Here is a 17328-nt window from a genome sequence, read left to right as displayed (position 1 = left end):
TGGGCCTCAAGATTGTTGGGCATCATAGCCCATATATTATGTATATATATTTTATATGTATTTATATATATATATATGTATATATTATATAATATACAATATATTATATAATAATATATAGTATATAATATATTAATAAAATAAACAATCATTTTTAATTTTATGATACTGATTTATTTAATTATTGTATATATTAAAATTTATATAAAATTAAAATTTTAAATTTTTATTTTAATTTTTTTAAATAAATAATTTGACCCAATTTATAACCCGACCTAACCCAAAACTTGGCCCACAAACTAGCCCGACCCATGGCACAACACAGCATAGGCCTACATGGCTTGAACCGTGAGCCGTATAGGGCCGACCCCAAATTTTCACAAGGGACGGCACGGCCCGTTTTACACGTCTAGTGTGGGGCACCGATGGCGATGTGAACGCCTCTAGTTATATAAACTTGCTCCGTGTTTCAGCGAGTCGGCAGCACTCAGCAGACGTATGTTTGAGATCTTTGTGGTGAGTGTGGGGCTCACCATGTCACAGACGCAGGGAGACGAAACCATGAGCGTGGCCGGGTGCGAGCGACTTCACCGTGCGTTATGCGAGTGTCACCGGCGAGTCTCGCCGGGGCCACCACGAGAGGTGGCCTGCCGCCACCTGAATCGCTCGCTCGCTGACTGCCTCGTTTCGCTCGTATGCCCGGCCGAGTCGGAGGCCGTTCGCAGCCTCTGTTCAAGCAGCGGAACATCGCTCAAGCGCTCTCAGTGTCAACAAGCCCAACTCTCTCTCTCTGTCTGTCTCTCGTCCCATCAGAATCCATGAATCCTAACGCTGACATTCTCCCGCGTATCTCTCCCTGTTCACTGACAAAATCCGTATTGGTATGCTTTCTTCAACTCAAATAGTGTATTTTTCCTGGTTAGTTTCTGGTTTTAATTAGACTTGTTTCTTGATTTTTGGACAATGAACTATGATAGGTTCTTTTATCTTCCTCTTTTTTTTTCAATTTTTTTTTTGTTGGTTTGAAAGTCGAATTTTGAATACTCTTTTGCTTGAGAATCTCAGCCAATCTAGACAAAGGGAAGATCTTTATCTGTTAAATCATCTAAATTCTTCTGTTAAATCATCTAAATTCTTCTAGGTAATGACAAGGAGAAACTGACTTCTGTTTTTCTAGTAATTGTTTGATTCTGTTGAATGTGGTTTGGAATTAAATCGTTGAATGGTTTTCAATGCTGACTTAATTTTCCCAATTAGTGTCCTCTTTCTGTTGGCATTTTGAATTGAAATTGCATCTCCACATGTTTTCAGGATACATTCTATTTACTTTTGATATTGCTGGAGAGGGCATCAAAATTTGTCATAGATTGAATCACAGAGAAGAATGATTGAAAGTTTCCGGATCATTCTTGTAATTTTATTGTGATATTGGTATATATGCCCTAATTATAAACCTTGATCGTTTTCCCCGAAATAATAGTCCATGGTGATTGTCAGAGATGATAGAGAAAAAGTATATGAGCAAATTTTTGGTATCTGATGCATTAATGGATTGAAACCATGCAATACTGTGGATGTATGACCAACAATTAGGCATGAATTGGCTTTTGCCTCTTCACTCCTCAGCTTTTCTTGCTTGTTCCTTTCATGGTTATGCTTCTGTTATCTGAAGTTCATTTTGTTACTTCCTGTCTAAATTATAAGTGCCAAAACTTTCCCCGATTAGCTTGACTTTAGGGGGCGTTCTTTTTTCAGATTTTGAGAGGGGGGAAAGTTGGTCAATGGAATTTTGGTTTCCATTGACCAGGAATCCCATGTTCTTTTTAAAGATTTATGTGGGGACCAGTGAAAAGTTTATTGTCCTGGTTATCACATACCTGGGTAGGTGATACCCTCCTAGGTGGGTAAGTAACTTTCCCACGTAGGGGGAAGTTGCCAACACTTGAATGGGACAAAAATGCCCCTTTTAATAATAGATTTGTATGGCTAAAATGGTCATTGCCTTATTTACATGAGAAATAAAAGAACATGGGTAAACGCACTTACCTAGGTAAGTGTTTCCCAGGAAAAACTTACCCAGATAATTGCATTTACCTAGGTAAGTAACTTACCAAAAAGCGAATGGGGCCTTAGAGTCAATTTGAAAGTTATTTAATTGCCAATTCATAAAATAAAAGTTATTTAATTGCTTATCCAACAAGCTCGGGATCATGTGATTTGGACATGAATTGAATGAGTTATGGCTATTTTGTGGACAACCTATGAGTTTATGATGGGATTTTCCATTTTTTGAAATTTTAATATTGTATTTGATAGTTGTTAATTTTAGAAGCTGATTTCTTATGAGAAATTTGTATCAAACTTGTATTGAGTCAAACTGTCTACTTTTAGAACGTGTTTAGGAGTTTTAATATGTATTGAAATCATTCCACTTTTAGGTATATGTTGGAAAGTGATTAGAAGTCTTTGTACTAAGGAAATAAGTCTACATGGAACCCATAATATTGCTGAAAAGGAGTACCGTTTCAGTGTAGACCTATGTGTAATGCTTTGGGTTTGGGTTAGGTTGCCCAAGGTCTCAACTCTAATAAGACCTGAAGTTAAAGTTGGGTTCATAAATCTCAACCCTAAACCTAAGCCAACCTTCAACCCACCCCAACCTTTTTGGATTGAGTTCGGGTTAACTCAGTTCAAGCTGCACCTCTATTGATTTTAGTTTCAAGCACTGTCAGCATGTTATGGCTTACTTGGAGTGCCATACCAAGTGCCAAATTGTCTGCACAGATACTAGACCTATTAAATTAGATGTGTTGCTTAAAACTGTGCTAAAACTGAACCAGCTCTTTCCGTGACTGGTCCTAGTATGGATGAACTTCCCACTGATTTTCCAGTTTTCAAGGAAGTACCGAGTTACATGGCCATGGGTCCATGACAAAACTTCTGACCTTTTGGTACCAAATCTAATTTATGAACTCACCTTTGAGATGACTGCATTTGCTTACTGATGGCTATTTTGAGAAACTTCTTGTTCTTTGCAGTCATCTATTGGATATTTGGATAAACCTTCTTAATCCCAGCCATTAGAGCCATTTGTCTCATCTACTTGTTTAGGGGTGGCAACGAGCCGAGCTTTTCACGAGATGCTCGAGCTCATCTCGTGAGAAGCTCGGCTCGGCTCGGTTTCAACCGAGCTCAAGCCCAATTCATTGGCTCAATTATGAAACGAGTCGAGCTCGAGTATAGAAAATAATATATATAATAAAAATATTATAATTTTTAATTATTATAATTCTTATTTTTTTTAAATATCAAATAAAAAATATTTTTATATATAATTTTTTACTTTTATAAAATATATTTTTCTCAAAATCGAGCTCGAGCTTATGAATTTTTGACTTGAGCCGAGCTCGAGCCCAACGTTCTGGCTTGAACCGGGCTCGAGCTTGAGCTCGAGCCTTGTAGAGCAGTCTCGAACCGATCTCGAGCCTCGTACTATTCGGCTTGGCTCGGCTTGAATCCACTTCTATACCTGTTGGAGTTCCGTACATATGGCTGGTTCAGTTTACTTTGTAATGAAAAATTTATTTGTTTTATCCACTGATTGTGCCCTGGATAAAGCAACCTTGCATGCAACTCTTCCTTGGTGGAGATCCACTTTATGAACTTTTTTAAAGATGATGCAGCAGCACTTGCTTGGTTAGATCAATTTAGAAGTCCAAAAAATAGCTAAAAGATATAAAAGGAAGAAGAAAGGCCTTGAAAAATGTCTCTTGGCATCATTCCCATTTTGTAGGAGTTTTGGGTAGGTCCTACTATTGGTACTACCATATCTGCTCCCTTGGCATGTCTAGACATGTTAGGCAATGCAATCAGTTGATAAAAACTCTTAGTCATGTAAAAGATATTTGAAACCTCCTTTTTTAGGTATTTCTTTTTGCTTCTTATATTTTCAATAGTTTAGGGTAGTGCAATTTTTGATTGGTAGATAGGTCAAGAGTGGTTTGGACACATCTCTAATATTTTTTATTAATCATATTAAAGAAAAAGAAGTGTGATAAAGAAGAATTGTTTTTATTGATGATGGAAATGGAATACAAAATTTAAAGATGACCCAAAATTGAACTTTGTATTTTTGACTTTGTGAACAAAATTTATTGATGATGCAAAAACCATGAATTGGACTTTGTGAAAACATGCTGCGCTTATCCATGAACTCTGCTTTTTTCCTCTCTCTTGTTTCATGCATTACAAATTAATATCTGAGAATGAGCACCTCCCATTCTCCCAAGGCAGGTTAGGGCACTAAGGTGTGCTACTTTCTGAAAACCCAAGTGCAGCCTATAATTCTTTCTTTGTATCAACCACAATAAATTACTTTAGAGGCTGAATAGGAGCAAAAAGCTGATGACCCAGTTGTCAAAATGGTCACTTGGCACCCCTCCAAATAGGAGGCAGAGGATCAAACCCGCTGAATTGCATGCTCCTGGTATGGCCAATTGGCCAGTGGGCCTCATGTGCACCCTGTTCTGCCCCATAGAATAGGAGCAAATTTCCTAAAAGAGAAATAAAATATCTGCTATGAAAAACATGAGAAGTATATTCACTTCAAGCTCCATTGACAGATGACTAATGAGACCTTGGTACTATGTATGTTTAAATACAGCTGGAATTCTGTTGGCAAATACGGAACAATAGCTGGATTATGCAGGTACCATTAGTGGGTGCAATGCTGAATTGCTGCATTAGAGGTTAGGGGTGATCATTTCTAGCCCAGCCCACAAATTTCCGGGCTTGGTCCGAGATTGTGTTCAGGTCAGACCTGGAAAATGCATAGGTCATTTGGTCCAAAAGCCCAGCCTGGCCCATCCTGACCCATGATCATTACTAGACCTGGTATCCAATCTCGGCAGATTGAGCCAAAACAGGACTTAATCCACTGTACCATATCGGAAGGGAAGTTCATAGGCCAATGGTTTTTTTTACCATTCATGGAAGAAGGTTCAATGTTAATCTGTGCCAAGCGCTGGGCATTCTGTAAAAGAATTTCAGGTCATCATGGACTCTTTTGATATCACATCAAAACTGCAGTTGCTTCCTACCCTACTAATGATATCACAGGAAAAACGAGAAAGATGTTTTGATGTCTCCAAGTTGGACAAGTGTCCCAAACTTGTGCTTCAATTATTCTTTTTCTAATGATGGCCAAGTAGAATTTTTCGAAAGCTACATCTTTCTTGCTCAATATGACATTGTCTTGCTTGTCTTCTAAGGCTAAGCAAAAAAAAGATAAGCACATATTGTGTATTTACACAAAACCTCCTGTTTACATCTTCCTTTTTGTGATTTTAGAGATCCATGGAGGACAAAGGCTGGTAATACTAGCACCACTTTTGAATTTACTCTCGGTTCTGAGTTTGACCTTTATTTTCAGTCTATGGCAACAGGCTCCAATTCTTGAGTTCAATCATTCTGGACCATGTGTAGCTCATGAATTTATTAAAATTTTAAATCCGGGATGTTCATTCCAGAAGCAATATGATTCAGAAATTCATTATTAATCTTTAAAACAGCTTGGTTGAGACTTATTATTTATCTTTTTAGGAATAAGTTATTAAGTTGTGTGAACTCCTTAATATGGATAAAATTGAAATGGGTTGATTTCTACATCCTTGAATTTTTTATTAATCAAATATTTTATTCACTGGAAAACAAAGCACTGCCATTCATCCATTATCAAATGGCTCCTCACTCCCATGCTGAACAAGCTTGTTTGACTTGCAATAGTTTCATAAAAAATCACTCATGACCTCTTGGGTGCAGCAGCCACTTACAAACCTCTTTGAGAGGGACCACAAATTTCTTGCGTTGTGATGGTTGACAACAATGGGTGGCCGACTGATTCTCCCAAAGGTTGGTTATAGCTTCCGGCTAGGCACCAATATGGGCAAGGTTCAAAATATGATACGGCGTATCACCCTGTATTATTACTTTTTTTTTTTTTTTTTTGAATCTGGTTCAGGGTCGGTTTAAGGCTGGTCTATCCCTTGAATCATTCGTTGACCCGAAGCACCTCCTGTAGGGGCGTATTGGGAAGGCTCTGATACGATACGTATCGATTGATATGGGCCGATACGTGATGATATTTTGAATTTTGAATATGAGAGCTTAGATCTCCTATCCACACTTGTTCACAGGGCACTATAGCTGTACATTGGGAATATTTTTCGTGTTTACATGTTATCATTTATGGGGATATGTTTTTAATGCAAGGTTCAAAATATCGATACACTCGATAGAGGCGTATCGAGCAGTATCAGTAGTTTTTTTTTTTTTGTTTTTTTAGTTATTTTTTAAATCCGGTTCAGAGGGACCAGTTTAAGGTCTATTTACCCTCTAAACCAATCGAAATCTCAAAGCACCCCCTAGAGGTAAGGCTGCAATCGAATATATTCGATTAAATATTCAATGAGCTTGAGTTCAACTCGAAAGCTCGAAAATAAATATATTTGTATATTTTATATGTATGATATTTTATATATATATATATATATATATATATATATATATATATATACAAGCTTGAGGGCCTTTGAGCCAAACTTTTTATTGGTCGAGCTTGAGCTCGAATAACTAATCGATCTTACGAGCTTACCCCAAGGCTTGATTAGAGCTCGATTCAATTGCAGCCCTACCTAGAGGGGCATCTCGGAAAGCCCCCGATACAATATGTATCGGCTGATACGTATCGAAATTTCAAATCTTGTCTCAATCTACAGCTGTAGCATGTAGTGTGCTGTAGTTAGATCTGGATTCCCAATATGGCAATGTTTACACTGCAAATTCTCTATTGACACTGTAAGTTATTTAGTCAGTCTTTTCGTCAAAAGCAGCACGTGCATCCTACCAATTCAGATCTGCCACTCAGGCCTCCCCACATGATACTACAGCTGTACATTGGGAATATCTCTCCATGAATGGTAACATGCAAAACATAAGAGATGTTCTGAGGCCTGGGTAGGGTTCTTGTGGGTAGCAAGGTAGGAGATCCGAACTCAAACCCTACATGTGCAAAAATAATTTCATCACCTACATACTGCCTGAGAAATTGAGAATCTTGAAGCTCACTGAGATGGTGTAGAGTTGCAATCGGATATAGGTGGATCTAATATTTGAATTCGAATTGGATTTTATCCAACAGATTTATATTGGCATTAGATTGAAGCGAATTGAAATTGCAATTGGTATAGTAAATTGAAAATAATCAAAACATTATATTTTATTGATAAAATGAACTTAAAAATGACATTTATATTGTATCAATTGAAAATTACTTGTATGGAATTTGAACCCGTGACAATTTAGTAGAAAACAGCATTCAAACCGACCTCACTGATAGATATAATATAAACTTACTTGGGTATTTATCATCATCAGCGGCATAGTCATTCAAGACCTATCCCAACTATGGGCATGTGTTATGCACGCATGAAATTAAAAGGTAAAGATATAAGTTGATATTATATAATCAAATTTAAATTTTAGGCATGCACAAAAACCAAAGATGTTTGCATGATCAAGTAAAAATTACAGACATACTACAATGTTTTGGGTATGCATCCATCGGTACAGTACTACAGTGCTTGGAGGGAGGCTTGCATCTTTCATTGATAGACCCGTTATTTTTCAAAAATATTGGTTTTAATATGCTTCAATCCATCTGTGAGACTCTAATCTAAGAAAGCTGTTATTTGGTAAGAAAAATGGTGTTTGATATCATTTAATTGAGACAATCAAAAACAGTTGTTGAACTCTTGTAAGTTGTAAAGGATCTACTATGTCATTAAGGACCCATTTAGGAGGGTTCCAGCATTGATTGAGCTGTGTTGAGTCTGTTGACTGAGCCACTTTGAAGAGGCTACCAAAACTAGTTTCACTGGAAAGCTGATTTCTCAGTTAAATATTTTTGGGCTTTTGGGTTTTCACCAAACAAAACTTCATGGCCTTCCATGTAGGACCAACCTACCCTGCAACGCCAGAAGCCATAATAACCCTCACAAAGGGGAAGAAATAAAGATGTACATTTTCTTCTTCTTCCCTTTTGATGTGCCTGTGCTAATGATATAACAAATAATTGAGATGCTAAAGGCCCTAGTTGAGTGAGGATTCTTTAGAACAATTACAATTCATAAGTATTAATGATTCATCTGGTGAAGGTTTGCCTCCAAGAGCTTTGGAAGGAAAATGGTTTAGATAGAACCGCTCACTATTAATATTAAGGTTGGGAATTCATGTTTAGAGCTGCTCTTGCGTTGGAATAGAATCCCTTGATGTCGTCTTCCTTGATTGGACATAAGTTACTGAAGCATGTATTTCCAAATCCTTATTCTAAACCACTTATCTTCTCTAGTTGGTGGAATCCTCCACCCTCCAAGACTCCCCTCATCTAATGGACACAAAACAGCAAAAACTGAATTCGAGAGAACCAATTCCATTTCCAGCCATGAGATGCACCAGTCCAAACTAGGGATATCATTTCCAGCCTGACTCTGCCCGGTCTAGAAATTTTAAGGCTTGGGCCTACGTTTTGTGTTCAGGCCCAGCCCGATCCCAGTCTGCATTTGGCCTAGAAATTTTAGGTCCTAGCCTAGGCCCAACAATTCAAGTCTGGCCCAGCCAAACCCATAATATATTAAATTTATACTTATGTATGTTTTGTGTCATATCATGTACATAATTAGAGTAAAACCATGATGTTAGAAAGGCATGATAGTGGATGAGCTTTGACCATTTAAAGCCCCCTGTGAATTTTGATGAATACCACCTGATTGGTTATCACTTTTATGATACTGGTTGATTGATTATAAGTTTTTTTGGTATCATAGTCGATGTAAAATGACACGTGATATATATATATATATATATATATATATATATATATATATATATATATATATATAACATTTTATATTTAGATAAATTATACCATATGTTTCATATGTCATAAATATAAAATATTATATATTTTATAAAATTTAATCAGTGGCTAGGCTCAAAACCCGGCCAGGCCTGACCCAGCCCATGATCACCCTTGGTCTAAACGCAGGAATGCGTATATTGAAAAGTGGAGCAATGGATGGGAGGATATCCTTGAAAGTAATCACATGGCACCTTTGAGTTTCAAATTTTATGAACTAAACAAAAACATGTAGGATCTGTCGATATTCCATCACCAATCTTTCTGCAATAGTAGAAAAGATGACTGCCCAATAAATAGATAGCTAAAAGACAACTTAAGCTTTGACATTTGGAGCTGTTTATTTTGGCACCTTTTAACAGGACATCACATACAACTTGGGAATAAAATGAGCTTTCTAAGTAGAGAATCTCTCTCTATCATGAGGAGAAGAATAATCTATGCTAGGACCAACAGGAATTACCCCAAGCGGATTGATGGTTGGATGGCTTCCATAGTAATGCCGCTTGATGTGTTCCATGTTAACTGTGCTACTCATGCCAGGAATTTGGAAAATGTCTTTGGTGTAGTTGAACAGATTTGGATACTCACGTAGCATCTTCTTGTTGCACTTGAAATGGACAACATAAACCTGTAGTTCAGAAAATTTGTGTTATTTAGACCACAACAATCTGATGAAGGAAGCATTTTAAAACTTGAAAGTTTTATCATAAGCCTATTAAATACAACTTTTATGAAAGACAAGTTATCTAGTTAAGGGCTATTGCTTGGTGTAATGGTAAAATCTTGGGCTGGAAAGTGTGAGAGCCTGAGAGCAGTCATTTTGTGCAAAAGAAAAAGCCAAAGGTTAGGACTGTATCCAGTCTGCCTGCTATCAAGACCCCAGATAGCCGGGACCAACATTGGGTCTTTTCTTAAAGACAAGTTATCTGGTTACTTTGAATGATCTACTTCTCAGTAAGGTGAGGGGTCTAAAAATTCCCACAAGCAATGAGTCTTTGTAATCATACTTGTAATTTTGTGAGGGCCAAAAACGCAGTCTTTATGCATTGTACTCTTGCAAGCAAGGATTTGATGCTTGTAGTCAGGTTATTTTTATTCACTAAAGGTACTACTTAAACACATAGATCCTTTAAGTTTCCCATAATCTTTGATAGATTTGGGTTAATAATCTATTCTTTGATGAATAGGTCTCAACTCTGCATCACATCATTAAAAAAGATTAGTCCAGCTACATATTATGTTCAATCAAGGGTGAACTATTACTAAACAGTTGATAGAACTGCTAATTATCCAACTGTAGCTTCCTGAACCTAGGTTGTTACTAATAGCATCTTCAAAACTAAAGTTTCAAGTTTTGAGGACATTCTGTCAGAATAAGGCCTAAGGTGGTTACTGATAATACCATCTTCATCAGATTTGGATAGATGAATTGATGAAGGTTTCTCACTTTTTTTATGGAGAAGCAGTTGAACTATTGCAGCAAAAGGTCATGAATGGGATATTCTTTCTTGAAGGGATTCTTTTTCCTAGTCTTTCCTTGTACTTGATGTTGATTTTAAAGCATTGGGCACTGCATGTGTTTTGCAGCCTTTAGATTTCTTCTACTTAACTATAAAAATTTTAAAAGTACAACCATATTAAGCTGTCCTATTGATCATAACATTTCAAGGTTCAAGCAAGTCCTACACTTGGACAATTAATTGTACATGATATTATGTGTATCTGCATAACATCGACTACTATTCAAACTAAACAAGTATCAGCCTTTGAAAAAATCCGTACCTCATCAAACCTTATAAGAGTGGCAAACAGACGAATATCAGCTTCAGTCAGCATATTCCCACAGATATACCGCTGCTTACTGAGTATCTCCTCACATTTGTCCAAAGCCTGGTATAAATTTCTTACAGCCTGCACAAATGAAGGAAAATCATTGCATAGTCTTACAAAGATGACAAAGATTGAATAATCTTCTGAAAGTCATTGAATGTTGAATGCAGCCCCCAGCTGGGTGACAAAAGAAACAAGTAGATTAGAGATTGACTCCTATAATGGAGATAAATTGGTGATCTTAGTACAGTATTAGCATAAGTTAATTAAGCAGTCATTACCTCTTCATATGGCTCTTGCTTCTTTGCAAACCCACACTTATAAACACCATTATTTATCCTATTATATACCCATTCATTAACCTCATCAATCTGGGATTGCAAGTGAGGAGGATAAAGATCCAAAGCTGCATTCTCTGCTATATCATTAAATTCAGAATTAAACATGTGGATTATCTCCGAACTCTCATTGTTAACAATCGTCTTAAGTTTCTTATCCCATAAAACCTGTTACAGAGCACGACATTATCAGTTATAAGTTATCACACAACTGTTAAACATGCAAACCAAGAAAATAATTACAGAAAATGAAGAATCACAGAAAAGCCAATACAGACAGGCACAGTATATTTTCCAATGTAGTTTGCACTAGCAATTTCATAGAGTTCTCTGATACTTCTTGCCCCATTGAGTGGGTCGGGTTCAGCACCTGGTTCCTCCTCGCTCGAAGTGGGGAAGACCCAGCCCATATGCTCATCAGTCTCTTTTGTTCTTTGCCATTTGGGTTTGACTGCCTGTAATACTCAATGAACATCATATGTAATGGATGATGATAACAGCTCCAAGCACACAAGAAGAAATTCCAGAGATACTCTACCGTGAAACTAATTGCTTTTTCAAGGCCCTTAAGCTTCAAGAATGAAAGGCATCTGGATGCCCAAGGACAAGCATATGAAATGTAGAGATGATATCTTCCGGATTCTGCAGGAAAAGGAGATGCTGGATCTCTTGAAATGAAATTGTGGAATGTTGATGGAGTTCGGACAAAAGCACCAGAAATGGACATCTCATCTAGTGCCGACCGAGCCATTTGAAGAGTATGCTGGGAAACCCAAATACCAGTAAGTCTTAGTTCTAATACTTAGTCTATCAATTTACCATGATAAAATAATTAATCATATTCGTTTTAGGGAAAAAAAAGTTTAGAAAGGGGAAAAAAGAACCCTAACCTCACGTTGGTTTTTCTGTTTAATCATACGTCTAATTCTACATATTGCATTATTTTCCCCTAATAGGAGGAGATTCTTTGGTTACAAAATCAAAATTCAGTTTAAATAACCCATATGAAGAAAGATTGTTCTCAAAGGATCCACCATCTCTGAAGAAAACACCCTAGTAACCCAATTCTTTTCCTTCCAATTCTTGTCCATACCCTTTAATCTCCAAACTTCTACCCCTATCACCATCTCCACTGAGATATTATTCTTCCAACTATACACGATTCTTCACCAGAACTATTTCAATTCCATTCCAAAAGAGAGGACTTATTGTAAATTGAGAAGTATAAAGACAAGAAAAAACAATGTAATGAATCAAACACAAAAGAAAAATCAGAACTAGTGAGAAAAAGAGAGAGGGAGAGCTATTTTACCTTGAAATGAGACGGGAGTATCAGAGATCCGGAGAAGAAAGAGATCATCTATTGGTTGCTTTTTTATTCTTGGTAAGCCTCTGATCTCAGCGCAAACTCCATTATAATTGGTGGTCCGGAATTAAACCAAAAAGTCAAATTCATGACTTTTCCAACAAATTTTGAACTGCTCTCTGCAGCTGACATCGTATCTTTTGCTTTAATCATCGCCCGCGTGTTAAGATAAAACTCAAAGACGTGCAAAGACTGACAACGTTACAGGCGGCGCAGATGGGGTACCGCGCAGTGATGCACCCCTGCCGCCACCGGCCATTCCCCCTTTCTTCTTTCATCAAGTTTAACGGCCAACAACAGACGATGTAACGGTAAATAAAATCGCATCGCGCCCCACATCCGAGTTCAAATCAGCCCCCGAAGATTGCCCCCACGACGTCGCACCGCACATCCCCGCCGCCTATCGAGAACATCTCCCGATGATAACATAATCATTTCTAGAATTATCATGGAAAGCCCAATACACGACGGGAATGTGCCGCGGGAGATTGCATATATATATCTATATCTATTATATCTATATCTATATATCTATATATATATATAAAATAATAATTATTACTTATTTTGGTGTTTTTTCAAAATTAGCTGTATTTTAATTAATTACTAGTAAGAATCACATGGGATTTATTAAATGAAAGTTAAATAATATAAAAGACCATTTACTAAAATACCCTTTATAGTTTCATGGATTTACTAAAATCTATTATATATAGTTAAAATTTTACTAAAATGCCACTTATAATTTGCAATAGATTTAATCAACATTCCATTAGATGATAGTGGAAAATGACAGTGTTGATCCTAATGTTCATTTAAATAAATTTAATCAAAAGAAAATAAAAATAAAAATATCATTTTTGCCCTTTATAAGACACGTTCAACCACTCTATTGGCTATATTTGGTTAATTTTGTTTTTTGTACAAAAAAAAGTGTTAAGGGTATTTTTAGAATAAAAAATCATGGGCCTAATGGAAAAACAAACACTCCTTAGTAAAAGGTTGAATAAGTAAATAAGTTGTAAAATATATGGGGTGTTTTAATAAAATGAAAATTATAAAGTAGATTTAAGTAAATATGGAAAACTATAAGGTGTGTTCTAGTAAATGACCCTAATAGAATCACATAAGAGTAGACAATTGTTTTATATTTTCAACTTTTTTAATTCGTATTTTATATATTACTTTTAATAAATTTTTTATAATACAAAAATAAAAATAATTAATTTTAGTTAGGTTTATTCATCAAATTGATGAAACTGATCAACCCGATCAACTCAACCTAAGTTGGTCGATTTTCTAGTATTTTAGTTGGGCTTTGGTTCAAAACTTCCCCAATTTGACCAAGTTGGATCAATTTCACTTTGGCCATTTGTAAACCAACCAAAATCGAACGACCTAACCATGGATATATATTAATATTTTATATTTTAAATATAATTTTTAAAATAGAAAAGTGAAAAATTTCCCATATTTCTTAGTCTAAAATGTTTTATATCATAAATTTATTTTTAATAATTGCACTATAATTTTTAAAATTTAATTTAATTTTTAAGTTTAAATCTTTTGAACCGATTAACAAAACCAAAAAATCAACCCAAACACATACAACTTGAGTGGATCGGTTTTCACAAAAAGTCAGTCGGTTTCAAAGATAAGTTAGGAGATAAAATAGGAATTGGTGATGATTTAGGAGAAAGTGGGGAGGTAGCTTAGGATAAATTTTAGGAGAAGAGATTGTTGGGGAAGGAGAGCGTCTCATTGGTTCTTTAAAAAAATGACATGGAACAAAAAAATAAAAAATTTAGAAAAAGGAGAAAATTTCTTGACAGATATATAGAAATAAATACCATCTATATATATATATGGTATTTATTTATTTTATCTTTATTGAAAGCAAATGCAAATTAACTTTGTAGTAACTAATATGCAAAAAGTAAATGCTTATAATACTAAAAATTATTGAAAAGTACTCATATGCAAAAATTATTGAATAATAATGAAAAAAAACACAAAAATTAATTAAAAATCCAAAAACTATGAAAAACTTAGAGCTTAATTAAAATACTAAAAATAATTAAAAAATTAAATTATTTGTATTTTATTGCAAAAAACTAAATAATAATGAAAAAAATAATGTATTTTAATTATTAATAGTAATATAATTAACAATAATTATCTTTAAACTGTAATTAACAACAATTATAATTTAAGCTATGAGTAGTAGAAAATTACATTTAATTACCAAAAGGTTATATTTAATTACCACATTTAATTAGTTTTAGAAATATTTCTGAAAATATGATAATTTCCAGAAATTACTGTATTTTAAATAAGTATAGTAATTTAATAATTATAATATTTTAGTAATTAACAATAAAAAGTAACAAATCATTTACAACTTAACCTAACCTGATTAGATCTATAAATTTGCAAGCTCAAGCAACTACTTTCTTTTGAATTAGTTCTAGCTGAGATATGCACCATGCCCACATATTATCAAGGATATTCAGATTCGAAGTCTAATCAAGTATCAAACTTTTGGACTCAAATGATGGCTTTACCAGATAGGGCCCAAGCTAAACAACCCCTAATAAGCTCAACTTGGAAGTTATATGCATATATGGTAAATATTATTATATAATTTTTAAATAACAAAATTTATATTAACATATATATATATATATATATATATATATAAATGTTATATATTTTTTATATTTGACTAGAATTAAATAAAAAATTTAATTTATAAAAAATCATAGTTTTATAATTAACATAGGCATCTTTATCAACGGAAAATGTGCAAGCTCGAGCCCAAACCCGACCCGACCATCAGGGCTAGATCTTGAACCCAAGCCCAGCCCTTATATAAAGCCCGAAGCTCGAGCCCAAACTTAAATCCTGATCTATACACAAAATTTCTTATTTTCATAATACTTTTATAAACTAATATTATATTAATTTAGTAATAATTTAATAAATTGATTTATATTTCCTAATAGTAATATGATTTTTATTAATAATTTAAGAAGTATATATATATATATATTATTTATTATATATAACATAAGTACTTCTTTATATATGTATTAGTATTGGGCTAGGATTATTTGACAAAGCCCGAGCTCGAGCCCATGGGCATGAAATTTGGTCCAAGCCTAAATAGGTCTAATTATATATATATATATATATATATATATATATATATAAACAATTGTATACATAAAAATCATATGAAATAAAAATTTAAACATATTTTTCTTTTTTTTTTTAAATGGACCTTTCATGGCTTGGCCCGATATGCAACTTGGTCTGGCCCAAGGCCATGGACCAGCCTAGCCCAAGGCACGACACGGGCCCGTGTGGGCTCAGACCATGGGTCGTGCCAAACCGACCCCCCAAATTATCCCAAGGGAGGGAGGCATGGCTTGGGACTCCTCGTGGGCCAGCATGGCATGGCCCGCACTTTGTGTGGAGCACATGAGAGTCGTGTCATACCGGCCCAACACTTCCTCATTTACACCTCTACTTGAACCCGCCCAATATTGGGAATGGGGTGAGGAAATTCAAGGATTCCCCATCCTTGATGAGGAGTGGAATGCCTTTACCCTTGAACTCACTCAACATTGAGGAGTGGTTGCCTTGTCCTAAACCCTTTTGGCACTGGGGACGAGGCGGGGATGAGGTAGAGTGTCTTGACTATGGGGCAGGGACAGGGATGGGGTGCCCCGCCTTAAACCCACCCCGTTGTCATCCCTATATAATTGTTAATTATTAGTGAAATTAATGAAAATATTAACTTTTGTAATTATTTTTATTTATTTAAGGTTAATCAAAATTTTATTTAAAAATAATAGCAATTATTAAAATTATTGCAAATTATTAATAAAACTAAATTTATTAAAAATATTTATTCATATTAAATTAACAATAATTATTTTCTGTAAATCAACATTAAATGAAAATTATAATTATTAAAATTTTAGATATTAATAATAATTTTGAATACTTTTAGTTAATTAACAACAAATATTGATTATTAATTAATAATAAATAAAATTATTAAATCTTTCAGGTTTTTTCGTGCATCGCACGAGTCCCTACTAGTATATATGTTAAAATTGGATGGTCAATGTCAACATGTCTCTCCTTTGAGAGAAGCTATTTATCTATTTTCTCCATTTTTTGTATTTTTTATTTTCTTTTGTTTTAAAAATATAAAGTTATAATCATTGTTTATCTTAATTAGATTAATAAAACTACACACTATTAGAGAGAGACCTTTAGGTTTTCCAATGCCTCTTATTTTAATGCATGTTATTATTACATTTAAGAGAGAGAGAGAGAGAGAGAGAGAGAGAGAGAGAGAAAGAGAGAGAGAGAGAGAGAGAGAGAGAGAGAGAGAGAGAGAATAATAATAATATAAATCAAGGTTTTTAAAACCAAACCAGACAACGAACCGATCAGAGGTTCGATATTGTTCGATCCAAACAGATGGCCCGTTTCGACAAAATGTTAAAAAATAAAAAATGGCCAAAACCGTTGGACGATTCAAATGGTAAATAATGGTTCTAGGGTAAAATGGATTTGACCAGTTCCCAGTTTTTCTGGTCAAGTTTTGAAAACCATGATATAAATCAAATAATATAAATAGGTTGAGGTTAAACAATAAAAAATTTATTAATTTTAAAATCCACTAAATTTTCACTAAAAATAAATATTAACAAAACTTAGTAAATATTAAAAATGTGTTTCAATTCTAACTAAAAATCTAACTTTATAAATGCTAATAAAAATAAGAAATTTAAATATAA

At 34.7% G+C, this 17328-nt stretch overlaps 2 protein-coding genes across 4 annotated transcripts; one reads left to right on the top strand and one right to left on the bottom strand.

Moving 5' to 3' along the window:
• The first annotated feature begins 453 nt into the window (after positions 1-453).
• LOC148846458 (cytochrome C oxidase biogenesis Cmc1-like protein) lies at positions 454-6253 on the top strand. Of its 3 annotated transcripts, none has more exons than XM_088953244.1 (2): positions 454-881; positions 1312-1513. In XM_088953244.1, exon 1 carries the CDS (start codon positions 499-501, stop codon positions 820-822), a length of 324 nt encoding a protein of 107 aa, XP_088809370.1. In that variant the 5' UTR covers positions 454-498; the 3' UTR covers positions 823-881; positions 1312-1513. The 3 variants fall into 3 exon arrangements, with proteins under 3 accessions (XP_088809370.1, XP_088809371.1, XP_088809372.1); XM_088953245.1 differs by lacking the exon at positions 1312-1513 and adding an exon at positions 5350-5666 and having other exon boundaries at positions 486-881; XM_088953246.1 differs by lacking the exon at positions 1312-1513 and adding an exon at positions 5824-6253 and having other exon boundaries at positions 488-881.
• Positions 6254-9147: 2894 nt separating this feature from the next.
• Positions 9148-13030, bottom strand: LOC148846457 (uncharacterized). Its single transcript, XM_088956116.1, has 6 exons — positions 12458-13030; positions 11684-11908; positions 11424-11600; positions 11089-11313; positions 10760-10888; positions 9148-9605 (listed from the first exon to the last, which is right to left on the bottom strand). Exons 1-6 carry the CDS (start codon positions 12503-12505, stop codon positions 9372-9374), a joined length of 1038 nt encoding a protein of 345 aa, XP_088812242.1. The 5' UTR covers positions 12506-13030; the 3' UTR covers positions 9148-9371.
• Between the last annotated feature and the right edge of the window lie 4298 nt (positions 13031-17328).

Source organism: Nelumbo lutea, chromosome 7 (assembly GCF_056320005.1).
Source record: "Nelumbo lutea isolate HS-2025 chromosome 7, American lotus-T2T, whole genome shotgun sequence".
NCBI classification, from domain to species: Eukaryota; Viridiplantae; Streptophyta; class Magnoliopsida; order Proteales; family Nelumbonaceae; genus Nelumbo; species Nelumbo lutea.
The sequence above is the reverse complement of the archived record's forward strand: the minus strand, read 5'-3'. Positions and strand labels throughout refer to the sequence as shown.

Excerpts from the sequence above, each read along its gene's own strand:
- LOC148846458 (XM_088953246.1), top strand. The coding sequence starts at position 499 with ATGTTTGAGATCTTTGTGGTGAGTGTGGGGCTCACCATGTCACAGACG.
- LOC148846457 (XM_088956116.1), bottom strand. The coding sequence starts at position 12,505 with ATGATCTCTTTCTTCTCCGGATCTCTGATACTCCCGTCTCATTTCAAG. Across the intron at positions 11,314-11,423 it reads TTGGAAAATATACTGTGCCT|GTTTTATGGGATAAGAAACT; the intron begins GTCTGTATTGGC and ends GCTCTGTAACAG. Across the intron at positions 9,606-10,759 it reads CTCTTATAAGGTTTGATGAG|GTTTATGTTGTCCATTTCAA; the intron begins GTACGGATTTTT and ends TCTGAACTACAG.